The sequence below is a fragment of the Borostomias antarcticus genome (genome assembly GCF_949987555.1).
Source record: "Borostomias antarcticus genome assembly, chromosome: 3".
NCBI classification, from domain to species: domain Eukaryota; kingdom Metazoa; phylum Chordata; class Actinopteri; order Stomiiformes; family Stomiidae; genus Borostomias; species Borostomias antarcticus.
Genome location: NC_140236.1, coordinates 14,256,062 through 14,283,545, shown reverse-complemented (window position 1 = coordinate 14,283,545; position 27,484 = coordinate 14,256,062). Strand labels below are relative to the sequence as shown.

General features: G+C 45.4%; 1 protein-coding gene across 1 annotated transcript in view; it reads left to right on the top strand.

Moving 5' to 3' along the window:
* Positions 1-3,873: 3,873 nt before the first annotated feature.
* The window catches only part of LOC311307250 (metabotropic glutamate receptor 4-like), a gene marked incomplete at both ends in the record, with an annotated part of 188,717 nt that continues 165,106 nt past the window's right edge, over positions 3,874-27,484 (top strand). Inside the window, one exon of the mRNA XM_084436047.1 lies at positions 3,874-4,404. Coding sequence (XP_084292173.1) covers positions 3,874-4,404 — 531 coding nt within the window. The remainder of the gene's footprint in view (positions 4,405-27,484) is intronic.

Below are 27,484 nucleotides of genomic sequence, written 5' to 3'. Positions count from 1 at the left end.
AAATAAAATAAATTCTCAGGGAATGATATTAAGTTGAGTTACCAATCCAATGGGATACATTTTCCTGTCATTTCACAAGAGAATGGCTCAGTCCTGAAGCAGTTTACTCATTTGGTTTGTTTGTTGAGCTGCTAGCTGTAATTACATTCTTTGTTGCTTTATTAGCTTTGTGCTCTTGAGAGAGAGAAAGAGAGAAAGAGAGAGAGAGAGAGAGAGAGAGAGAGAAAGAGAACATGTTTGTGGGCAGGGGGATGAGGGTGGGAATGATAAAGAGTTGACTCGCCTACAGCTTCTCCAGTTCTCATTCTTCGATTAGGATCTCCGAAGAAATTACCAAAAGCAGATTATTACCCTAGGTAAAGAGCCGTGTTGTCTATCTTCGGCCCACCCACATTAAGAGACTAGCACTAAGGTACAACGTGAAGGACAGAATTCTCCGGAGAATCATTAGCTTTCACTACAGAGTGAGATTATCTTGCAAGAGTGTTTTCATCCTGAGCCACTTGACAATTTTCATCTTGGCCGTGCTCTGCAAAGCGTCTCTTATCCCCCAGGGAGCCATGCGCATCTGTTTCTCTTCCTTCATCCCTCCTTCTCTCTCACAAAGGCCTGATCTATCGTAACCCACCGCCACCACCACCCTACCTCTCTCCAAGTCCCCGCCGTCCCCTAACCTGAACGAGATGCTTTGCTTCGGCTGGTGCTGTAGGCTCTCATCCATTATAGATGCTGTGTTTCAGGAGGATGATCTGGGCACGAGGGGATACAAACATCTTCTTTTGGTTTCCCGGCAGGATGGGGGACACCGGCTCAAAGCAAACCACCGCGCTGTCGCTGAAGCAAGCGGCTGCACCGCTGTCTATTATTCACCAGGCGTGGCGACAGTCTCAGTCTCACTGAAACTATGTTTAACATGTATACAAAACCGCAGAGCCAGAATGCGGTGACAGTCTAGCTGTCCTTCATTTCTCACTACTTACAGTAGTGAGAAATCTGCATTATGTCTGCGTTGTGATCGCCCGAGGGGTGGATTTGAACACGGGTCTCCCGCGTGAGAGACCCTGTGCTAACCAGCTACGCCGTCCGAAAAGCTAGCTAATCGGGCGACGCAGCCGGACATTATTGTGCATGGGTGTTTCTGCCACAGTGCAGGAGGATAATGAGGATAATGGTGTTAGGAAGATTGATTGTGCGTTGGGGACAGGAACTCAAGAAAGAGAGATGGAGACAGAGAGAGATGAGGAGAGATGGAGAGAGAGATGAGGAGAGATGGAGAGAGAGAGAGATGAGGAGAGATGGAGAGTTAGACAGCTGCAGGCCTCTCCCACTGGGCACAGATCCACCTTCTGATTAGTCTGGCACAGTAGAGGAGGAGAGCAAACTGTGAGGGGACCACACTCTTGCCAGTGTACACACACACACACGCACACACACAGACACACACGCACACACACGCACTCACACACACAACACAATGTAACAAAGCGGCTCACAAAAAGGTGACAGAGTTCTAGTTTCCATTCAGACTGTTGATGGCCATAGAGAGGAGAACTGTGGGTAATGCCTGATCCAAGCAGATGTCACCATCAGTCAAAGAACGTTCCTCCTTTGACTATGAGAGCCGAGCACTCCTAATTAGGTGGGCTACTGTAGCTTGCAAAAGCTAGCCCAACTTGTGTTATTCCCACTATTTCTTTCTTTCTTTCTTTCTTTCTTTCTTTCTTTCTTTCTTTCTTTCTTTCTTTCTTTCTTTCTTTCTTTCTTTCTTTCTTTCTTTCTTTCTTTCTTTCTTTCTTATTATTCTCCCCAGTTTTTGTCTCCTTAACTACGTCTTCATACTTTGTGCTAGAAACTTCATTCAAACTTTAAAATGTTCATAATCTTAAGCTCTTTAAGAGATCCATTCAGATTTTGTATATTTTTTATAGTTTTTTAGAAATGTAACTTTTAAAACTATTTTTTGTCCAATTGAAACTGCTTGAAACTGCTTTTGGAATGTTCAGAAACTTTATGTTTTTAGAGTGGTGGCAGCAGTTGCTTTGAAAATATTCACACAATTTGTAAACTACTGGCACTCCTACAGTTTTGACATCTCACACACATATTATAGATCAAAATGTTCACACAACTGTACAGTTCGTACAATGTATGTATCTAAGCTGTGTGACTTAAAGTTTTCGCTGTGTGACGATTTGTTCGGCAACTGCGCTCCCCATTAGCACCGCACTCTAACTTTTGAGCTCTTCATTTTGCATTTTTACCCTTTTTCTAACTTGTCGCTATGCCTACAGTTATAACAGCTCATACACATATTATATCGAAATGTTCACACAACTGTGCTGATTTGTACAATGCAAGTATCTCAGCTGTGTGACTTACCGTTTTTGAGGTATGACGATTTGTTCGGCAACTGCGCTCCCCATTGAAACATATGGTTCCCCGACTAGCTGTGACCCAAGGGGGCGGAGCCTAACCAGCACGCCACTATCCACGCCACGGGCCCCACAACTCAGCCCCTGAGTGGGCTAGAGACACATGGTCTTCACCGGTGCGGGCGGGTAGGTGGCCCGGAGAGGGGTACACTGTCCCTGACCAGCTCTGACCTGAGGGGGCGGAGTCTCGCCACCACGCCACAGACCCCACAATTCAGCCCCTGAGTGGACTAGAGACGCACGGTCTTTGCCGGTGGGTGCATGGAGATTGCCCGGTCCGTAGTAGTACTAGCAGTAGCTGTAACATACAACTGCAGCAGCTAGCCCACCTCACATTTTCTCCAGGAAATGTACTTTCTAGTTCGAGTTGTCATACAACCCTGTGGTACCATGAAAGAGAGTAGTGTGTAGTATAGTAGTGTGTAGTATAGTAGTGTGTAGTATGTGGCAGTGTGCCGGGTAGTGGTGAATCAGTTATGCTTTAGGCACATAGAAATAATTCATAACAGCGCTCTGAACAGCAGTAAAAGCACCGTTTCAAACGGAGAACGGGTTTCTCCTGCATGGTAGCGGTGGATTTTAGTGATTCATTTCTGCTTAAGTATAAGGGTTCAGAAACCACACATGACGCCAGTGGGATTCATGATCTGCGAGTTTAAATAGACGCAGCGTCACGCCGCCTCTCATAAGGAATGCGGAAGGGGAGATGAAGGAAGAGACGTGAGAAGCCTGCGTGAGTGGGCGGGAGTCGACAACGGGGACGGAACCTGGGTAATTGTAAAGAACCCGTGTGGGAAACGAATATGCTGCAAATCCCTTCAGCGCACACATCTATTGTTGATCAGATCAATGCAATCCCATTTCATCTCACGGCCCGTTTCTCTCGCTCTACCCCCCCCCCCCCTTCTTATGTTTGCCTCACCCTCCTCTTCTTTGTGTCTTTCAGGAGGAGCGCTTGTCGGGGGCGTCGAGGAAGGCCATGTCCGAACGCCTGCGGGGCTATCTAGGCTGACTCCGGACTTCGCGGCTGAGCCGGGGGGTGGGGGGAGGGCGGGGGGGGGGGGGGGCGAGAGCAAAGCTAAACGCCTCCGACGGCCTCCGGAGAAGAGAGGATTATCTCCCACCTTTTTTCCGGCTGACGCCTCCCGAGGTGACCCTCGCCGGACCCTTCCGACGGTTTTCGGTAACCCTCTCTCTGTCTCTGCTCCTCAGCTGCAGGGAGAGCGTAATCACAGAAGACAGACAGAGATAGAGGAAAAGCTCATTAGTATTACCGTGCCGGAGTAGCTGAGAGGCGTGAGGAGAGACTACTGAGGACTTCCGGACTCTGCTCGGAAGGACATTGCGGCCGATGCTTTAAGACATTTGAGTGTGTTTCTGTTCCATTTAAAAAAAATAAAAAATTATTCAATTTACTTGGATGTGAGAACAGCCTTCCACAATGTCTCCAGGAAGCTGTAGGAGTGGGCGTGCTGGTTCTCACAGAGCAGGGCCTCGACGGCTGCTGGTCCTGGCCTGCTGGATCCTGGCGTCCTCGGCAGCCAAGCCCAAAACGCCCGGGCACACACACCTCAACTCCATCCGCATCGACGGGGACATCTCTCTGGGCGGCCTTTTCCCCGTCCACGCCAGGGGCAATGACGGAAAGGCCTGCGGCGAGCTGAAGAAGGAGAAGGGCATCCACCGGCTGGAGGCCATGCTGTTCGCCCTGGACCGCATCAACAACGATCACGAGCTGCTGCCCAACATCACGCTGGGCGCGCGCATCCTGGACACCTGCTCCCGGGACACGCACGCGCTGGAGCAGTCGCTCACCTTCGTCCAGGCGCTCATCGAGAAGGACGGCACGGACATCAAGTGCCTGAGCGGCGGGCCGCCCATCATCACCAAGCCGGAGCGAGTGGTGGGCGTGATCGGGGCATCCGCCAGCTCCGTGTCCATCATGGTGGCCAACATCCTGCGCCTCTTCAGGGTAAGTGCCTACTGGTGTGTGGGGGCCCGGTGGAGAGGAACGGAGCAGTGTGACTAAGATCTAGTGTGACGTCAATGCTCGAGTCATTTAAATACACTTATGTAAAATAAAGTGAGTAGGCATTTTCTTAAAAGGCAGAAATGTCCAGACGAACTTAGCTACAGATCTTATCTTGAATTTATTAAAACTGAATGCCTCTATATGTTGAGCATTTAGTCTCAGATGAATCGGTCACAGGGCAACTCACATGTATTTTTCACCGCCCAAGGAGCTGAGGTCCATCGTACTCCAGCATCTCCCACTAATGACATTCATTTGCCAAGTCCTTAGCGATGGTTTCCTCTAATTAATTCAGGGAAGCCATGCGTGCGACCGTGCGAGCACTCTCAACAGTTATATCAAAGATAGAAAAATGAGCATCTGTTCCGCATTGGCTGTCTGAATGCACGCGCAACGCGCAATATGCAAACAAAGCATAAACACCAACCAGTCAGAGCTGTCAGCTTCGCCTGCTGAAAGCTGTCAGCAAAACAACAGACGGTGGCGGTTTTTTAAAACACACTGTGTGTTGAAAACAATGTAATGAACGATCTGGAGACAGGGAGAATAGACATACCGTCGTTTGTTCTAACTCTCGATCATTTTGGCCTTCCTCAGTGACTAGATTCCAAGTGATTTCACAAGTTGAAGACCGAACTGCTTATTCTGAAGAATTTGAGAACTGACCTGTGAAAATGTCATGGGAGGCTCTCCATGTGTCTCTCCACGGGTGTGAATCCTCTGCAGAGTGCAGCTTTAATCAATCAATAAATAAATCAAAGCTTTATTTGTATAGCGCATTTCATACACAGAGGCAACACAATGCGCTTTACAGAGAACAAGGGAGGTGGGCATAGGTCCCACCCCTACATATTCCAGAGAGCACTGAGCACCACTTACTGTCACCAGCGAGATCAGTCATATTATATTTGCACTTGTCTCTCTTAGTCAGTCACACAGTCAATACAAGCTGGCGGTTTGAGTCTGTTTGATCAGTAGGTTTATCACTTCGGCGGCCAAGTAATCTCCTACTGCTCACAGAGCAAAGTATTTGTTCCATGGTTGAGCTGAGTGAAAGACTGATTCCTGGCACTGTGATTCTGAGCTCCTCACCACAGTAGACGAGTGGCTACAGGCTTTTAAAAGTCAAAGAGGCGCCACTCGGGTTTGGCTCTCTGTTGAGGTAGCAGGTAGTCCTTTCTGTGATTTTATAGCTCCTCCCCTGCTGCTCTCAAAGGCAGGCTGGCGCGGCTACAGTAAGCTCCCTCTCACGTCTCCCATCATTAGAGTAGTTCTACATCTATCCATTTCCCAGGGCTCCTTTTCATGAGGGAAGCTGGCTTTGACACACACAGTCCACTTGTCTCTAACGACTTCAGGAGTCTCACCTGATATCTCTCTCATCCTGTTTCTCTCTCCTCCCGGTCGGCGCATGGCGGAGGGAGCCAGGTTTTTCAGCTGTGTGATGGTGTTGGTAGGTACAGTAGCCGTTACAGTAGGGGCTCATCTTCAGAGACATGAACAGAAACATGAACATCTTCAGAAACACGCACCACATTGAGATCTGGGAACGACTTGGCTCGCTGTAAGACTACAACTCGGTGAGACTACAGTTCCCACAGGGTTCCAGAGCCGCATGCACGGTGGGAACCTTGTTTTTGTTGTTGCTAAGCCTCTTTACTTTCAAGGCCTTCCCTTCCCCTCGCACGGTCTCAGAGCAGCTACGGACAAAATGTTTACTCAGCATTCCAGAGCATGAAGAAGGATCTCTTCCCTCAGTTGCTCCAGGAATATTCTACCACTGTTACGCAACGGCACCCTGGGATGGAGGTTTGAAAGCCCCCCGCTCCGCAAGCCTCTCTGGCCCCCCTGTTCCGGCTCTGTGATGTTCTCCACCGGCTGGTTCTTTCTTACTGCTGCTATAAGCAGGTGCTCAGTGCGCCAGCGCTCGGACTAATTAGTGCAGGGCTTTTTATGACACTACTCACTATGTTTGATTGGCCTCTCAAGACTGGAGCTGGCTGTAATTAGAGTTCAGGGCTTTGGAATGTGTCTCAGATGCATTTGCTCCTATCAGCTCCTCGGTCTTGTCTACCCTGAGGAAACTTCACAGAGCTGTCAGAATGTGCTAGGGAAGGCATTGTGGCAGCAATGTTGCCCCCGCTGTTGCTGAGACAATCATTCTTAGACTAGAGGAGTGTGTGTGTGTTGGGGGGGGGGGGGGTGGTCTGTGGAGGAGGGAAGGGAGGAGAGGAGGAGAGCTGGAAGTTAAGCTTTAGTTAGCTGCTGGATGCAGAGGGAAGAGGAAGGTTAAGTAGCCGTCAGCGGGGCGTTAGTTTGAAGCAGACAGACGCTTCCCTCATTAGAGACAGAGGTGTACGCCCTCGGGCGCTTCGCCTACCTCTCCTCTCAGCAGCGCAGTGCGTCCAGACAGTCCACACTCCCGCCGGATTACCTCGGGAGGTATAATTTACAGCGAAGGCTACAAAAACAAACCTCAAAAACGAACATATATCACCCTTTTAGAATATGTGATGAGAATTTTCTTCTACCATATTTATCGACTTGGGACGGAGTGAATTCTACTTCTTTTAATTCTGCGTTGGATAACTGATACTGGAGCAGTATTACTTACCACTGCCCTCTCAGCGGTTACCAGGCAGGCTAGTAGCTATCTTCATCACCGTCAGGCAGCCCTCCCAAGGTGTGCCCTGTCACCTTCACGGATCCTCAGCTCCGGAGCTCACTGGTAATTGAGGAGAGAGGGCCGAGCATCGGGGATTGATTCTGACTAAGTGGACTCCCATTCTGCACTAAGTGTGATTTGGTGCAGACGCACGACACCGGGTCATTCGAGTCGTCCATTCCTCCTATGCCTGCCCACCCGTACCCAATAAAACCCACAGTCTTCACCCGCCAGTGATTTTGAAAGCCCCATGCAGCACAAACAAGGAAAGCAAACCAAACTAGTGCTGCGAGCAGCAGTGAGCGGGCCCTCGCACCCCATGCGGGTCGGGGTGTGGCGCCGTCAAAGGGTGTGCTATTTCGGTGTCCAGTACTGAGAGAAACTTCCTGTCACCAGTAGGTGGCGCTCTAAGCGTGACTCAATACCGACGCATAGATGTGTTCAGGACAGTACCTTGATGAAGCGTGAGAAATGTTGTGTAAATCAGACAATGTATGTAGGAGTTATGATGACTTCCTGTAAGCAGTAGGTGGCGCTATTAGTATGACCCAATGCTCACGCACAGATGTGTTCAGGATGCGACCTTCAACAACCCTGAGCAATTTGGAGTAAATGGGATAACGTATGTAGAAGTTATGAGGACTTCCTGCTTGACCTGTAGGCGGCGCTATAAGTATGACTCAATACTGACCTACAGATGTGTTCAGGATGTGACCTTCATCAACCCTGAGCAATTAGGAGTAAATGGGATAACATATGTAGGAGTTATCAGTACTTCCTGTTTCACCAGTAGGTGGCGCTGTAAGTGTGACTCAATACCGATGCATAGATGTGTTCAGAATGTCACCTTCATGAAGCATCAGGAATTTGGTGCAAATCGGATGATGTATGCAGGAGTTATGAGGACTTCCTGTTTCACCAATAGGTGGCGCTATAAGTATGACGCAATACTGACACATAGATGTGTTCAGGACAGAACCGTCATGAAGCGTGAGATATATCGGAAAAATTGGATAATGTATGGAGGAGTTATGAGGACTTCCTGTTTCACCAATAGGTGGCGCTATAAGTATGACGCAATACTGACACATAGATGTGTTCAGGACAGAACCGTCATGAAGCGTGAGATATATCGGACAAATTGGATAATGTATGGAGGAGTTATGAGGACTTCCTGTTTCACCAATAGGTGGCGCTATAAGTATGACGCAATACTGACACATAGATGTGTTCAGGACAGAACCGTCATGAAGCGTGAGATATATCGGACAAATTGGATAATGTATGGAGGAGTTATGAGGACTTCCTGTTTCACCAATAGGTGGCGCTATAAGTATGACGCAATACTGACACATAGATGTGTTCAGGACAGAACCGTCATGAAGCGTGAGATATATCGGACAAATTGGATAATGTATGGAGGAGTTATGAGGACTTCCTGTTTCACCAATAGGTGGCGCTATAAGTATGACGCAATACTGACACATAGATGTGTTCAGGACAGAACCGTCATGAAGCGTGAGATATATCGGACAAATTGGATAATGTATGGAGGAGTTATGAGGACTTCCTGTTTCACCAATAGGTGGCGCTATAAGTATGACGCAATACTGACACATAGATGTGTTCAGGACAGAACCGTCATGAAGCGTGAGATATATCGGACAAATTGGATAATGTATGGAGGAGTTATGAGGACTTCCTGTTTCACCAATAGGTGGCGCTATAAGTATGACGCAATACTGACACATAGATGTGTTCAGGACAGAACCGTCATGAAGCGTGAGATATATCGGACAAATTGGATAATGTATGGAGGAGTTATGAGGACTTCCTGTTTCACCAATAGGTGGCGCTATAAGTATGACGCAATACTGACACATAGATGTGTTCAGGACAGAACCGTCATGAAGCGTGAGATATATCGGACAAATTGGATAATGTATGGAGGAGTTATGAGGACTTCCTGTTTCACCAATAGGTGGCGCTATAAGTATGACGCAATACTGACACATAGATGTGTTCAGGACAGAACCGTCATGAAGCGTGAGATATATCGGACAAATTGGATAATGTATGGAGGAGTTATGAGTACTTCCTGTTTCACCAATAGGTGGCGCTATAAGTATGACGCAATACTGACACATAGATGTGTTCAGGACAGAACCGTCATGAAGCGTGAGATATATCGGACAAATTGGATAATGTATGGAGGAGTTATGAGGACTTCCTGTTTCACCAATAGGTGGCGCTATAAGTATGACGCAATACTGACACATAGATGTGTTCAGGACAGAACCGTCATGAAGCGTGAGATATATCGGACAAATTGGATAATGTATGGAGGAGTTATGAGGACTTCCTGTTTCACCAATAGGTGGCGCTATAAGTATGACGCAATACTGACACATAGATGTGTTCAGGACAGAACCGTCATGAAGCGTGAGATATATCGGACAAATTGGATAATGTATGGAGGAGTTATGAGGACTTCCTGTTTCACCAATAGGTGGCGCTATAAGTATGACGCAATACTGACACATAGATGTGTTCAGGACAGAACCGTCATGAAGCGTGAGATATATCGGACAAATTGGATAATGTATGGAGGAGTTATGAGTACTTCCTGTTTCACCAATAGGTGGCGCTATAAGTATGACGCAATACTGACACATAGATGTGTTCAGGACAGAACCGTCATGAAGCGTGAGATATATCGGACAAATTGGATAATGTATGGAGGAGTTATGAGGACTTCGTGTTTTATGGCGAAATGTCAAACTTTGGCAGGGCGCCACGGCAAGGGTGTTTGGTGAAAACTCAATTTTTTTGATAACTTTTGATCACAAAGGTCTTAAGATGAAGCTGACCCGATATGAAGTTGATCGGATGAAATCTGTAGGAGGAGTTCGTCGAAGTACGAGGCATGGAAATGGTCAAAACAAGGACAAAATGGCACATTAAGAGCAAAATGGCGGACTTCCTGTTGCATGTTGGGTATAGCTCCAAGAGACATTTAAGTGTGGCTCGATGAAATACATATGCCCACCGAATTTCGTTAGCCTACATCAAACTGAAAGGTGGGGCTCGCCATTTTAAACTTTCCAGGGGGCGCTCTTGAGCCGTTTTGCCACGCCCATTTCCGTCACCCATGAATTATCAAATTTTTCACCGGGACTGACGTATCTGCAAAGTTTCATCCGTTTTCATCGATGTTCAGGCCGCCTAAAAGGCATTTGTTTGGAGTAAAGGAGAAGAAGAAGGAGAAGAAGGAGAAGAATAATAATCCTTCGAGTTTCAATAGGGCCTCGCACCGCCAGTGCTCGGGCCCTAATAAACAGGCGGTTATTTTCTGCACGCCCCACAGCCCAGCCCCCTCCCCTTCCCCCCCCCCAGGTGTTTCTCGTCCCACTCCAGCCAGACATTTTACAATTGACGTAGCTGAATCCTTGCAGCTGTCCCCCTCGGTGCTGGACCCTGCCGTCCCCCGGTCCAGCGAGCCACGGCCCAGCGCCTACTTTTTGTTGGAAATTAGTTCCAGCTCCGGTCGCGCTGCCAGCCCAGGCCTCGGTGGTCATTTCCCCGGGACCAGCATGCGGGGAAGGCCGTCCAGAAAGCCGCTCTCCTCTCCTCCTCTCCCCCTGCCTCCCAGTGTGTTGAAATCCCCTCAGCGGGAAGCTTGGCGAGCTGCTGGCGGGCGCCAGGCGTGGTGAAAGACGAGCGCCGCGCGGGCGTCTCCCTGTGTGCCGCTCGACACGCCTTGTGGAGAAAACGTGTTTCACTAAAATAAATTTCTGCCATTTAATTAGTGTTTGTTTGCAGGTCTACAGAGAGAAGGCTGAGGGAAGGGTGGGAGATGGAGAGAGAGATAGAGAGAGAGAGAGAGGGAGAGAGATAGAGAGCGAGAGCGAGAGCGAGAACGAGAGCGAGAGGGAGAGGGAGAGGGAGAGGGAGAGGGAGAGAGAGAGAGGGAGAGAGAGAGAGAGGGAGAGAGAGAGAGAAGGAGAGCGATAGAGAGGGAGAGAGAGAGAGGGAGAGAGAGAGAGATGGAGAGAGATGGAGAGAGAGAGAGAGAGAAATAAATGATTGTGCTGGGCAACCAGGTGGAGGCTAAAACCATCTTAGGTAACCTTCTGTTATGAAGTGATATAGCTCAATACAACAGCAGGATCCATCTGTAGCTCTGAAGTTTTTAACCCTTTATGGAGCTCCAGGGTATTCGTAGGCAAAATGTCTCTCCTGAGTTATTCCGTAACTGGCCTCACTGAGGGAACTACCCTGAGCTAATCTTTGGCAATAGAATGTTAATGACCCCAACTTAAACCTAATAAGGACATATATCAAATAACAAATTAATACAACACCTTATTCATAGGTTACCTTGGTAGCTATTAACAAATTAAACAATTCACAATGTTTTCACCAAATGCAAATCAAATGGTTATTTGAATATCCAATTAACAAACTAAGGGCCCATATAATACTGTTATCAAAATCAAAGAAAATAAAAGCCGGCAGGAATAAACCATCCCAGTCACTTGCATTGCAGGCCTGTTGAGTAATTTGTGCATATTGTAGCCAACTAAAATGGCTCCTTCACTCCACTGAGCTCAAATACTCACAGTCTCCAATGTGCGCAACAAGTCTCTCGTAAGTCCCGTGTGGCAGTCCAGAAGAACCTGGCTGAAACGGAATCCTCTTTTCCTTTATCCTCGGCGTTGCTCAGATGACTTTGGTTCTCTGTGTTAGCAAACCACGACGTCCTCCAACTTCAGCTATGACACTCACTTCAACCCATGCGGCGGGAGATTCCAGAAAAGCCAGCTGTTTCACTCTGTTAGCTAGCTAATCTTTGTGACGGCGGGCAGCTAGGAGGAAAGTCTATTGAAGCGTAGCCAAGTCTCTTATCACCACTGCCTCTTCCGCATTACTCAGACAGAATCCTGAGTTCCCTGTGTTAGCAGACACACGTGTCCTTGAACATTCCAGAAGAGTTAGCTGCTCGCTCCTCTGCTCGCTCACCCTTGACCTCCAATTCAATTATGATTCGTCAGTTTAACTCAAATACATAAAATGAAACATTCATATAATATTAACACAGCCTTTCTTTCAATAGTCATGTAAACAATAATACATTTCAGGAAATTAGCCACAACTGAATGCATTGCACAAACACATTAACACTTCAAACATTATCACTCCTGAGGCCATTTCTCTTTTAAACTCTTTTTATGGATATTATTTAGGAACTCTGAACTCTATTGCCCACATGTGTACTTATGCACATTATAAACAGTCTAGCCTTAAATGAGAGAATAATATGGGAGTATATCTGGTACTGTACTTATACTGTCCAGCCACTGGGTAATAATGCAGTAATGCTGTTATGCATCATATTTGAATCTCCTATAACACATCAGTGCGTTTATGATTTATATAATAAACACAGGGAACTCTTCAGTCTCTCTGATGCCATTTGCTGCCTGGGAGCTGTCAACACTGTGGTCCTGCTCTGCTAATCTTCATAAGCCATGGTGTTCCACTCGCACCCGGCTCAGGCTTTTCCTATAAATCTTTATACAGTCACATCTCCTCAACAGAAACAGGCCACAGCGACTGACTGCACAGTTCCTTAGGAAAACAGGACTGGGATTAGAGGCCTGCAGCGCTCTCTCTCCTGCACAACCTGCCCCCCACCAACCAGAACAGCAGCGCTCTCTCTCCTGCACAACCTGCCCCCCACCAACCAGAACAGCAGCTCTCTCTCTCCTGCACAACCTGCCCCCCACCAACCAGAACAGCAGCGCTCTCTCTCCTGCACAACCTGCCCCCCACCAACCAGAACAGCAGCGCTCTCTCTCCTGCACAACCTGCCCCCCACCAACCAGAACAGCAGCGCTGTGCCGCGGTCTGGAGCTGTACAGACTCAACGTTCACTAGGTCTCAGGACTGACTAGTTCTCAGGACTGACTAGGACTCAGGACTGACTAGGTCTCAGGACTGACTAGGTCTCAGGACTGACTAGGTCTCAGGACTGACTAGTTCTCAGGACTGACTAGGACTCAGGACTGACTAGGTCTCAGGACTGACTAGGACTCAGGACTGACTAGGACTCAGGACTGACTAGGTCTCAGGACTGACTAGGTCTCAGGACTGACTAGGACTCAGGACTGACTAGGTCTCGGGACTGACTAGGTCTCAGGACTGACTAGGACTCAGGACTGACTAGGTCTCAGGACTGACTAGGACTCAGGACTGACTAGGTCTCAGGACTGACTAGGTCTCGGGACAGAATAGGACTGACTAGGTCTCGGGACAGACTAGGACTGACTAGGTCTCGGGACAGACTAGGACTAACTAGGTCTCGAGACAGACTAGGACTGACTAGGTCTCAGGACTGACTAGGTCTTGAGACAGACTAGGACTGACTAGGTCTCAGGACTGACTAGGTCTTGAGACAGACTAGGACTGACTAGGACTAACTAGGTCTCGAGACATACTAGGACTGACTAGGTCTCAGGACTGACTAGGTCTTGAGACAGACTAGGACTGACTAGGTCTCAGGACTGACTAGGTCTTGAGACAGACTAGGACTGACTAGGTCTCAGGACTGACTAGGTCTCGGGACTGGTTGGTTCTCAAGGTCCCTCGAGTCAACACTGAATTAGGAAAGACTGCCTTCAGTTATGGTGCTCACAGGGCCTGGAATGAGTTCCTCAGAGAGTCTTGTGTGTGTTTTAAATAATGTTTCCTTCTGTGTATATGTTGTTGTTTGTTTGTATATGTTGTTGACTTTTGTATATGTTGCTGTTTTTAATGCTGTGTAACCAGGGCACCATCAAAAATGAGACCTTGGTCTCAATGGGATCCCCTGGATAAATAACGGAGGAATAAAAAATAAAAATAAAACCTTCACTCAGATCTCTATTCTTCAGAATGGAGGATGAGTCACTGGAGAGGGACAAAGGAATCTGTTGGAGGATAAAATGCATTTGGATGTTTGTGATCGATAGAGGCATGACAACTATTGATTCCAGGAGGGAAATTTGATTTAAAAAATTATATTAAAATAATAAAAAGTGACAAATCACATATCAGAGTAACATTGTTTGCTATAGGCTGAGGTTTTGTTATACATTTATGGATCAAAGACGCTTAATTTAGGCGTGCAGTGTACTATCTCTGACTGTGGAAAAACAAAGGATGCCGAAGTAATGCAATATTTCACTGCGTAGTTTGAGGATGCAGAGTGAATGTTCTGTCAACCCTGAGCGAACTCATCCTCTGCCCACCCTCAGGCAGGGATGGAGAAAGAGAGAGTCTGGCCTCCCTCAGGCTAAGAGGCTTGGACATCATCCAGCCTACAAGCACATTAGGCACCGTGGTAGCTTCCATGACTCACTCTGCCATCGCACAGAGGGAGTCTTTCTCAGGGTCATTCTCTGAGGCGATCACGATCCTGACGGTTCATGTTGAGCATCTCAGTTGAAATGGAAAGCGATTTCGAATGGAAAAATATGTGTTTTAAAGTAACACACAGTATTGCAATATTACGTTTATTTATTATTACATTGTTGATCATCATAGTTCCACAAATTCCCCACAGTTGAAAAGCCATGCGTAAGACATTTTTGTGGGTGCAATAGTTTCAGGCTTTATGTCATATTGGTAAAGCAATCATTTACCTCACATTGATACTGTATGTCCAGAAAGAAATGATGAAAATGTATTGATCGACAAAACATGCTCCAAACATTTGTACACACACACACACACACACACACACACACACACACACACGCGCGCGCGCACACACTCACACACACACACACACACACACACACACACACACACACACACACCCACACACACATTACCGGCAGACAGAGAAGGATCAATTCTCATTTATTGGCTAATTATCTTCTATAGACCTCGCTCACTCGGTAAAACAGACAAAGGCCATGACAATCCTCCCACAGCAGCTCGTAGCCATGGCTCACGTTCCCTCACTCCCGCTGCTCGCTCCCCCAGAATCCTTACAACCATTAAACAGTCCAGCAGCGAAGACCCCCTCCCATACAAACACACACCTCTTGGATTGCACCAGGTTATTGACCCTGGGGCTGGGGGCTATGGTGACAGAATACTTTAAAGTAGCACAATAGAGGGTTGGACCATATTGGTATTGATTTCACAAGGTTGAAACAGGGATGGTAAAATTGAGATAAATATACCAATATGTATTTTATTTGTTATTTTTTTGGTACACACTACACAGACTACATTAGAAACAAATATCTGGACATTCTCTGTGTGTCCACACTGTTCCAGCCCAGAAGGCCACCGTAGTTGTTTGTTCGGTGTCGAAGACTGGATTCATTTAATACCCATTAAACAAGATACAGGTAGTCGCACCACAGCTCTTGTCCAACTACAGGGTATGTGATCAAGTGTCCCCAGATTGAGTGAAACTGGGATGGAAAAGATGCTACATTTTGCTTGGAGGCTGCTAGGTAATGTATGCAATCTTGTTCTTAGGAAATCATGTTTTGTTTTGTTTTCCAATTTGAACCTTTATGTCCTAGGGGGGGTCTTTCAGTCAGGCTCATGCTTTTCCTTGTTTCACATAAAGTCCCCTTGATGTTATATCAGGGCTTTTTGTGTATCACAGTTGTGTATCTACTGTACATAAACATTGTGTATGAAGCTTATGAACATGCAATCATCTGTACATACTGTAACCAATCACAATTGGTTATGTGCAGGTTAATCATCTCTACGCAACCAATCACAATTGGTTTGGTTATGTGCAGGTTAATCATCTGTGCATAACCAATCACAATTGGTTATGTACAGGTTGACACTCCTACATGGCAAGTAGACCAGGCTGAATACCTGCACTGGCTGGCCCAACAAGAACGGACTTCACTCCTGGACAAGTCTTTCCCCATGGAGGCGGTAGTGAACAGGCCTTCCCTACCTGTGAGCCCATCAGTCGTTGTTTTTCCTCCTCTCTCTCTGTTTCTCCTCCTCTCTCTTTCTATCTCTCCCGGCCCCGAGCTGCAGTCTCCCAGAGGCCTTTGAAGTCAGGTGGAGTTGGCTGGAAACGACAGTCCTAGGATTGCCCTCAAGGACACTGCAGATCCTGAACTCTGTTTGTAGTGATTTAAAACGCTAAGCTGACCTGTGGCTGGAGGTCTGATCCCCTCCGCCCCGCGCTGCCCTCCTCCTCTCCCCGGGGACCGGCTCCCACTGCCCTGGACTCACAGCGCCCGGCTCCCGCTGCCCTGGACTCACAGCGCCCGGCTCCCGCGTCCCCGGACTCACAGCGCCCGGCTCCCGCGTCCCCGGACTCACGGCCACAGAGAGCCGAGCCTGGCGGCGCCGGCCGCCGCACTAAACCCTGCCAATACGCTCTAATTGAACTGTCATAGGAGGATCAGTTTTATTACTGCAACACGGGCATTATTTATATTCCTGTTGGAGACTTTCTAAATCACGTAGAAAGTTCCCAGGTGTTCTTCAGATTGCAACTTGACCCTAGATTTACTCTACGATGTCGATTAATTATATGTCAGAGTCTGCACAGCATGGCAAGATCAAGCCAGACGTTCTTGTTGACCTCTGTTGGAACTTGGCCGTCGATGCCAAACATTGGACGGATCTGACCAGCTCCAAAGTCATACCAAGGTATTCTACCAATGCGCTAATACTGTACTATTCTGTACTATAGGTCACTGAAAAGTAATGTTGCTTTTTGCAAATATATGCAATATATTTCCACTTCATATTCATTGAAAAACAAAGTGCTTTGAAAGACAAATTGCCACGGCGGTCGGCCACTTATGCCTTCTTATCTTATACCTTCTTATCAAAAAGGATATCTTATCCTTTTTGCAAAAAATGAAAAAAAAATTAGTTCATCATCTTTGAATCAGACAAGCTCTAAGAACAACGTCTCATCAGCTTTGTACATTTATCACCTAAATCTCCAGAGGAAGGAACGGTGATCCTTTTAACCCAGCTCTGTTTTCAACCCACTTCTTTCTGAAAGTGAAAACCAGGCAGGTACAAAGGAAAGTAGCACTGGATGTTTATTTAGTGTTTCTCAGACACAGGGTGACAGGCAGATCACCTGGCCTGGGGCAGGTGTGAATTGACTCTGACATTGAGAACAGTGTGCGCAGAGACATACAGTATGGTAGCCATGCAAAACATTCCAAGGGGGCAAACTGTAAAAGTGGTTGTCATAATAAACAATGTATAGCATGTTAGAACCAGACTGGAGAGCACTTTAGACACTAGTATAACTTATCACAGAACTCTAGCCTTCTGGCCTTTCTCTGGTGCTAGATCAAAAGGAAGGACACTAGATCAAAAGGAAGGACACTAAATTAGCTTTTCAAAAAGGCTTGAGGGCAACCAGATTAATTTGAGTGTTTAATGAAAACGATTAATTTTCATGTCATTTTATACCATAACTCATTGGAACTTAATTTTAAACACAGTATGAATAGTTGCCAAAAGACAGAGTGAGAAAACCTAGAATAGATAATAAGGCGATGTGTAAAAGTACTACACTATGGGCAGATGTACTAACGTTAAGCGCAGCGTAAATAGCGCCTTTGGTCAGTCCGCAGAAAGCACGCGGGTTGCGTCTTCAGTTTGTGTTGAATGAACAGAGCCTGCGCCTCAATGAGCAATCAGCACATGTCACCACCCTCAAACCGTCATCTGCACAGGGAAAATATAGTACTGCAGTACGCAGTCTTGGGCCGTGTCCGAAATGCATACTACCTGCTACATTCTATAGAGTAGGTACTATATAGCAGGCGAGATGTAGTATGCACAGTTTTGATGTAGCATGCTACATTTCGCATACTATATAGCAGGTAGTATGCATTTCGGACACAGCCTTGCTTTGCTCCATAATTAGGCTACATCTGTGTAATTGGCTGTCTTAAATTACGAGGACTGATGTGGTAGGTAGGGCTGCTCGATTAATCGGATTTTAATCTAGATTAAGATTTGGGCTGTCAACGATCATTAAAACAAAATAATCGCCATAAAACAATTTAGCACAAATCAAGTGCACCCTACACTGCAGAGCTATACTGTGCTGGACCCCTCCCCCACCCCCCCAAAGCCCCAAAACAAACACTTTAGTTAAAAGCGAGACGAGTTGTCAAGCGAGGCGCACGCATGCTCCTCTCGAACAAAACACGACAAGATTATGGCAGCAGAAAGAGAGGTGGACAAGAGAGCTAAAACAACGTGTGGTGTGGAAACACTGGGTTGCGGAGACAGATTTGGACCAAGTTGACACGGTGTGTAAAATTTGCTACGCAGTCTTAGGTCCCCCTCAAAGTAGCCCTTCTCAGTCCCGTTGTCGCATTCCGTTCGCGCATGCCAAACAGCAGTCCTTTGCCGGTCCATTCACTTTGCCGTCAAAATAAATCGGTGTCGGCCTATTTAGGAGAGGCGCTCATATTTACAAGTGTCAGATAAACATGAAACTTCACTTACCTAAGCAAAAGGGTCTATTTTAACAAATGCTGGGTTTTGAAGCCTCGGCGCTACCATTAAATAACTTATTTAGACGCGTTCTGTCCTAGTGAAATTATTTTTCCGAGGTAGTCTTCTTCTGTGGTGGTGGCGGTGCTTTCAAGCTTCTTTATTTATCAGTTTTGGCACTTTTATTTATTTATTTATCAAGGTCAAGGTTCACTATTCATCTCCCATGGGAGACATGTATCTAATCCAAAGAACATTGTTAAAAAGAAAAGCCACTGTCAACATTTAATAAATTAATTGTTATCAAAGTCAATGTATAATTTGATTTGTTAAGAAAATGTCAAAACTTTTGATTTAAAAAAAAATGTAATGAATAATCGTGATCTCAATATCAATCAAAATAATCGTGATTATGATTTTTGCCATAATCGAGCAGCCCTAGTGGTAGGTTATCTTTAGGCTGGTCATTGCTGTTGATGGTGTGATGCGTGATGCTTGTGCATGTTATTAGCAAATGCATTGTAGGCTATCCCTGGCATATATTCATTTTCTAAAGCCAATTGTTTAATTACAAAACCTTGTAGCCCTGAATGGTGCCAATTGTAATCTGTCTGCATTGTGAATGTGCCAGTCCACATTATAATTGTAATTTACTGCATTTGAATAATTTCAGACCTTAATACATCGCGACGTATTAAATCTATCTGAGACCAATTTGATTAGTAGGCTATGTCAGGGTGCGATTTGTAAAAAACCCAGAGGGGGGGACATTTTCAAACAAAATTTAATGTCCAGAAATTGAACAAATCTGAACATCAGAACAAAGGTCTGCTCTTATTGTATTCTTATATACACCCAACAAAGTGCTAAAAGAAAGGACAAACCATACGATGTTAGGTTATTGATCACACTGCTTTGAATCTATCCTGACAAATCTGTAGGCTAACATTCAGCATGGATCCATAAAAAAAATGAATGATCAGAGGAGGGGATATCAAAACCAGAGGGGGGAAATCCCCCCATCCCCCCCAGCAATTCGCACGCTGGGCTATGTGACCTCATAAATATCAGTTTTGCATGAATATTGGATTATCAAAAATATTGAATAATAATTGCTCCTCCGTGTATTCTGTTCATAATTAACAGGGGACATGGTTATGTGTAGGTTGGTGGGTTAATGGGCAATTTACACCTGCTTTTCAAAGGTGGAGAAAATTCACCGCATAACAGACATGCGCTTTACCCCGCAGTTTTCATACATAAGACAGGATATTAATCAGTCTCTGCTTGCACATCTCCTCCTCGTTTTGTGTGCACTCACAACAATACATCCATGACTCACACCCACCTTGGCCTCGACCCTCCCATGAATGTTTATGCATGAGTAGGAAAGGACAACTTGCCCTTGTGGGCCTGCTCCAGGGAGAATGCTGGTTGAACCATGGGCGGTCTGTACCATGCCATGTTGTCAGGCGCACGCAGGGCTGGATTAACATGATGTAGGGCCCAGGGCTTTGACCAGGTTAAGGCAGCCCCCCCCCCCCCACCCCCACTACCCCCCACCCCACCACCGCCAACCTGCAATTTCATTAACATGGTAGTAAAGCGCAAGCATGTCTGTCATGTCTACATTATACACCACACACACAGACATGTCACAGGTACGTTGATGTATTGAGTATTGGGTGGTCCAGTTCAGGAGAAGATACAAGATTTGTCAGGAGGGATATGATCACGCACAACAAGAAGGAACCCACGTGGAGGTAAGCTGTAATTTCGGAAAGATGTGTAGGCTAATTGGGGAAGGAAAGCACAGTGCAGGCAACAACTAGGCCTACTACCCTCACAACGCACACACTCAAGATAACACCACTGCATCACATAGTACTCAAATACACATTCTGTGCTTGACCACATAACACACCTATCGTACATGTCATCAATAGACATTCACATCAAGAGCAGTTGGTGAGAGGAGAAGAGCCTACTCTCACAGTCAAAACGCACAAACACCACTGGAAACAACTCTCAACACTGCAACTGTGCTACATATTTTGTAACACTCAATAACACCACTGCATCACATAGAACTCAAATACCTATACCTAGAACACAGCTATGTCACATCATCAATAGACATTCACATTAAGAGCAGTTGGTGAAAAAGAGAGGAGATCAGAGCAGGACCAAAGCCGTGATTATTTAAAAACAGCTTAGCTTACATACTTAGATGCTCTTCCTTCTTGATTTTCGTGCTGTCTGCGATGACGTCATTGAACTCCAGTTCCCTCAACAAGTCACTTTCTAGAGACATGCGAGTCAAATGGCACAGTCTGTTTTCTCCCATGGTGGATCTCAATTTGTTCTTGATCAGTTTGAGTTTAGAAAATGAACGCTCTCCAGAGGCGTTGCTCACTGGCAAAGTTAGATAGATCTTAAAGCAATGTCAACATTTGGGAAAACGTGTAACCTTATCTGCTGCCCCTTGCATATTGTTTTGGCTCATTTTTTATAAATTCCTTAAAATGGACGATTTCCTCGGCAAAGTAATCTTGCAGGTCACCTGGGTACTTAATTTGTAGGCTGATTGCTTTAGAACGAATTTGGTTTTCTGGGAGGGGTTGGATATTGTTTGTGAAATCCAAAACGCTGATCAATTTCCTGTTATGCTTGATATCTTCTGTCTAATTCTGCTACAAGTCTATCTACTATTACTGTGTACACATTCACGGAAAACGTTTCTTTTGCAGACATATTTTGTTGACCATCAGGCCCCGGTGGTTCATCAGCCTGCCTTGTGCAGCGCCGCTCGGCAACGTAGTCTCTAAGCGATTTGACTAAGCTCAGAGGAGCTGACCGGTCAACTTCCTGAAGATGTGTGCTTACATTGAGAACACGCATATGAGCGCAGTCTCCAACCGCTTCATTATCTGACAGAGTGCAGAAGCCTCATTGCACGCTGACAGATTTTGACTATCGTCTTCACTTATGCTTTGGAGTGACTGGAGGACATTTTCGTTTCGCAATCGTAACGTTATCTAGTCTAGCTAGCTAACTAGCTAACGTTAGCAACCAGCATCTGCTTGGCAATTTATCAAATCATTATAGTACTAACACCCATTGCACTACACAAATCCTAACTTTCTTTACATAGCCTATATAGCTAATTTACCATATAAATTACCAAGATCTGGCAGCTGTGGGTCCGACTCCGAGGGTATTGCTGAACCTTCTCCTGTTTGCTGCTGCTGAGGTGGGGTAGGATCGCTGGCGTTTGTGAAATACCCCGTTAATTTGGGGATCTTTGTAAGAAGTGCAGCTTCTCTAGCTTCCTTTTCTTTGACTTTTTTACGTTTTTGACTGCCACTTAGTGAGAAGGCTGATTGTAGATAGATACAGAGAGAGAGTAGAAATATTGGCTTTAATTATGCATGAACTCGTCAACCACATTGACAGAATGCAGCTCAGCACTCAACAGATCATGCGCCCAACCGACCTACGTAAGTACGTAATCGGCCAGCCTAAAATGTTATTGGCAGAAACAAATCAAGCCAAAACAATTTCAGTGATTTTTTTTGGACCCCCCCCCCCCCCCCCCCCGTTCACACACACAGGCAGTAAGTTGACTGGAGGAAAAACATGCGTGCCGCTTGCGCAAGACCCATCGGCGGGCCCCCCTGGAGCTCTGGGCCCAGGGCTTCAGCCCCGTGAGCCCGTGCATTAATCAGGCCCGGGGCGCACGTTGCGACGGAATAACGTCAAAAAAGGGGCGCTAACAGTACATTACATTACATCTGCCCCTTTGAGAGTCTTTCTTTTCCCTGCTGTAATTGAGGTCGGGTGATTCAGCATTCAGCAATGCTATTTAATCTTTTCCTGTCCAGAACAAATATTTATCAAATTAAACTTGACTTCACGTTGAAGTTGACAAATTCTCCCTCGCTCCATTACATTTTGTCTGAGCTCTCATTTTTTGTTCGGGGAACAGTAAGTGAGACCAGAGGCTCTCTCTCTCTCTCCCCCTCCCTCTCTCTCTTTCTCTCTCTCTCTCTCTCCCCCTCCCTCTCTCTCTCTCTCTCTCTCTTCCTTTCTCTAAATATCATCTGTCACGACTCCTCAACACTTCTCAGATGTTCATAGGATGTAAATATCTAATTTGTTCCAAGGCCAGTCTCTCTCTCCATCTCTCAGTCTACTGTGCCCTAATCACAACGTCCCATGGGGACAATGTCAAACGTAATGCAACTCTTCAATGATTAACAAGCAAACAGACTACAATGCTAAGGTAGTGAATGTCTAATCATACAGTATCAACAAGCAGTGAATTCCTTACCACAGCCAGACGCATGATATGCTAGAATGGCCTTGGTAAACAACTTGGATTTATTGACAAGATAATCCATCCTTTACCTCCAGGATATGAACCCTTGGGGTCAAGCGACATCCTTTAACGAGACAGAGCTTAACAGCCACTCATTTGTCGGTCCTATTTGAGAACATCAGTCTGGGGCTCGTCTGAAGTCCAGTCACAGCTACAGTGTGGTGGTGTAAGGGACACCCGCATTGACCTGCCGAATACATGACCTGCCTGTACTGTTCACACAGTCAATCAATTACTGGCTCTAAATGGAGATATCAGATCCTGGCACAGACGCCTTTGACGGGCGCCAGCGGCTGAACAGAGCGCTCCTGCATCACCTCCATCGATTCTCATTGCCAGGCCTGAGAAAATTAATATTGGCCAAAAATGCATCCCCCGACGTGCATCTACAGTATACTGTCTGGGAAAAGTCATGGGAAAAATGGAAACTCAGCAATCCTGGAAGCAAGGTCAGTCCAGCCTGCTCGTACAGAGCCTGATGCCCTTATCAACTTGGATTTAACTCGAAAACAATGAAATATGGGGGATTGATTTTTTTCTGTATACTGTTATGCTCCTATAGTGCAATAAGTCACCCTGTGTCTCTTATAGCCTACTACTATGGCTTACAGTACATAATACACTATCTGCATAATGCATTGTTAAAACTGCCAATATAGCCAAATATACTGAGAAAGTCATAATGCATTCTAAATCTAACCCAAATCACTGCAAGGAAACTTTGGCGTAGCCAAACTACGCCTGAACAGAACACACAAGATGGATGGATGCGGAAACAAAAGTGTCCTGCAAAGCTCAGTGGAGTGAAAAGTTTGTTTGTATGTACTGTATGTTTATACAGTACACACACACACACACACACACACATATATATATATATATATATATGTGTGTGTATTTATATTTGTACGTAGGTGTGTACAGTATGTATGTATATTTCATTGTATTATATTATTACTGTATAGGCTATGGTGGGATAGAGAATGTGATCACACAATAAAATACAACTCAGAACGAGTTGGAGAATTTTTTAATTCTTAATTTATGCCATAATATCAAGATCTTTCTGAAGAGTGAATACTATTAGAAAACTGCATGGTCAGAGACAGAAGGAGTTTCAGTTTGCTTTTTAGATAATGATACTGCTAGAGATAGTGTCACATCCCCACCCACAAATATAGACTTAGAATTTGGATTATTATAGTTTTTATGAAAGGCAGGCTCTAAACTCAAGAGATCTGCACAGGTGAAAAAGGCTGGTTGGCTTTCAGACAGTGAGAAGGGAGCGATCTGCCTGCATCATTGTCAAGAGGTGAAGGGGAAGGCCAGAGAAGCACGGAGGCGGTCTGCCTGCGCGCCATTGTGATATTCGCTGGCTCGGTGTGTAACGTTGAGCGGGAGAGACTGCGGGTGCTGGAAACCCCGTCGGCCAACGCGCACGCCGGCTGCGCTCCCGTTGCTCTTTGCCCGCCCACTTTGCTTTCTGCACAAGTCAAACTGTGTAAAAAAAAAAAGAAAAAAAAAGAGGAATTAAATAATTAACTTTTAGCTGCTGTGGGTATGAGCAGAGTAGCCTACCTTTCTCTCGGTCGTTCTCAACCCACAGTTCCTGGGTGTTGGGTAGGCAAGGCAGGGGAGGAGCCGGGCATCGGGCTGGCAGATCTGAGGGTGTGACCTCACTTCTCTCCTGCTCTCTTTAGCTCAGGTCCAGAGGTGCAGTGGAGGGTCTACCAAGCTGTACAGAGTATACCCACTTCTTTAAGCACCACTAATGTACCACTTATGTAAAACTGTAACATTTCTGCTAACCCACTTATTTAGTCAGAGTATACCGACTTCTTTATCCATGAGCCCACAGTATACCCACTTCTTTAAGCACCACTAATGTCAAAACTGTAAAATTTCTGCTACAGTATAGCCAATTCTTTATCCGTTGACCCATAGTATGCCCACTTCTTTAAACGCCACTAATGTAAAAACTGACATTTCTGCAACCTTATGCCCACTCCTTTAGTTAGAGTTGACCCATTTCTGTAGTCACCATCACTACACCCCTGCCAAGGTCTTCCCTCAATAGGACACGCTCATCTTGCTGGGTGATTTTTAAAGCTGCTGTAAGATCGCTCGTGTCATGGAGGACAGTAATAGTGAAATCTGTGGAAAACTAATGGAGTTGGTTAAGTCACATGAGTTGGGCAGTGGGGGAGGGGGTACAACTGTGCTGAGCTTTGGTGGAAAGTAGAGGATGTCAATCAGGAAGAATGGTTAGACACATACACATGTCATGTCACAGACTTCTGAGGTAGGTACCAGATGGATAGACACATCTCACAGTCTATTGAGGTAGGTTTTGATATCTGTGACAGTTAATTGCAGACGGAAATAACTTACTGTAAGAGGAGTGAGACACAAAAAAGTCCTCATTTGTTCCCTCTCCATGTAAAATGGCTGTTAATTTAATTATGGTAATCATTCATAAAGGGTATTTAAAGGACAATGCTCGTTTTTGACAACCTGGACCTTATTTACGACATATTATAAGACGTTTGACTCACCGAGATCACTTTGGTGTAGTTCGGAGGCCTGTAGAAGAAATGTAAAATCCAGCGTGAGCCAGTATATCCATGTAATGGCGGTGATCGGGGCAACGGGAATGCAGCTTCTAAAAATCTATTTTCTGCCGCGAAACGGTTGTTTTCATCAATCTGTCTGGATGGATCGCTAGTTGTGCTTACATAGAGCATAACTGTTGTGGTTTTCACATATGTCGTAAATAAGGTCCAGGTTGTCAAAAACGAGCATTGTCCTTTAAATCTTATAAAATATAAGAGGACAGCTTTAATTTTTAGGAGACAGGATATCCTTCGATTTATATTGGGATTGAAGCCATACACGTCCAAACTCCTGATCAGATGGTACCACAAAAGATATGCAGTTTTTACAAGCGCAGCAAAATGTCTGACATTGATGTCTGTTTGGTCCGGATACAAATCTTAAAAAACTTATTTTTCTCTCTATTTTATTTTATTTTGTTAAAAATTTTTTAAGTAAAAAAAAAAAAAAAGCTTAAGTTTATCTCATTATAACGAGTTACTAAGTCGTTATAACGAGATAGCAAGTGAAAAAAAAAAAAAAAGCTTAAGTTTATCTCGTTATAACGAGTTAATAAGTCGTTATAACGAGATAGCAAGTGAAAAAAAAAAAAAAAGTTTAAGTTTATCTGGTTATAACGAGTTAGTAATGCCGGGCTCACACTACAGGATATTTAAAATCCTAACCAATTTCGAAATCGGGTTACATCACGCACATAAGGAGAATCTTAACAGATATTCTTCTTGCGCATCTCAAACAAGCACACACAGCAAGATTTGAAAATAACGGCTCAGCACACACTACAGGATCTTATCGTGCCCGAGGGAGCAACGAACCACTGGTCTCGCCGTCTCACTTGTAAAGTCGGGACATAATAATCTTAAATATGAAACATGTTTGATATTATCGGGGCCGCCCCGATGGGTCTGCGAGCCGATCGGGAGGTATAAGATTGGATCTGTAAACCCCTCACATTACAAGATCATCTGGGCTGATCATCGGCCCCGACCAACGTTCCAGACCAGATTTCTCCTCCGATTGTCGGGAGGGGTGAATCGGGGATAAATCGGCCCAAAAATCCTGTAGTCTGAGCCCGGCATAAATCGTTATAACGAGATACGCAAGTGAAAGAAAGAAAAAAAAGAGCCTTACAATGAATATGCTGTAAAAAAAAAAAAAAAAAAGAGAGAAAAAAAAGTTCTGGCTGTAATAGTTTTGATTTATCTTAGTGACCAAAATCAAAACAACATCCGAATACTCAGCAAATTTGAGCCTAGCGATTGGTTGTGTGCAACCGAAGTGCTCGGATCAATAGGACCACCAGAGGCATTAGCAGCAGGGTGAATGAATGGGCAGTAGAGTGCATTGAATTATTTAATGATGCTGTGCGTTTGTCAGTCTGTTTTTGCCCTGACCCTGGTACTGGGAAGTAGAATTCAATAGATAGGTGCTCCAGATGGAACAGGCCAGAGTGGATGTGTCTCATTCAGGGGCACCGGAAGGTATTTTGAGTGGGGGTGCTGAGGTGCTTTCTATAATCTAGGCTAGTATTTGCAAATATATTCCTATTCTCTCAGTCTGTCGTGCCCAGTGCACAGTATAACTATAAAGCATGCACGTGCACACACACACACACACACACACACACACACACACACACACTACAAAGTTAAATATTTTACCAACAATGTGTTGGAATTTACAGATAGATTTTCACATAGAATAGAATGTCTTTATTGTCATTGTGCCAAGGTACAACAAAATTAAATTATCCTCAACTTGAGTGCGCTGGACAACATACAACATCACAGAGTGCGGACAACATCACAATACACAGACAACATCACACAATAAAAATATAACGTCAC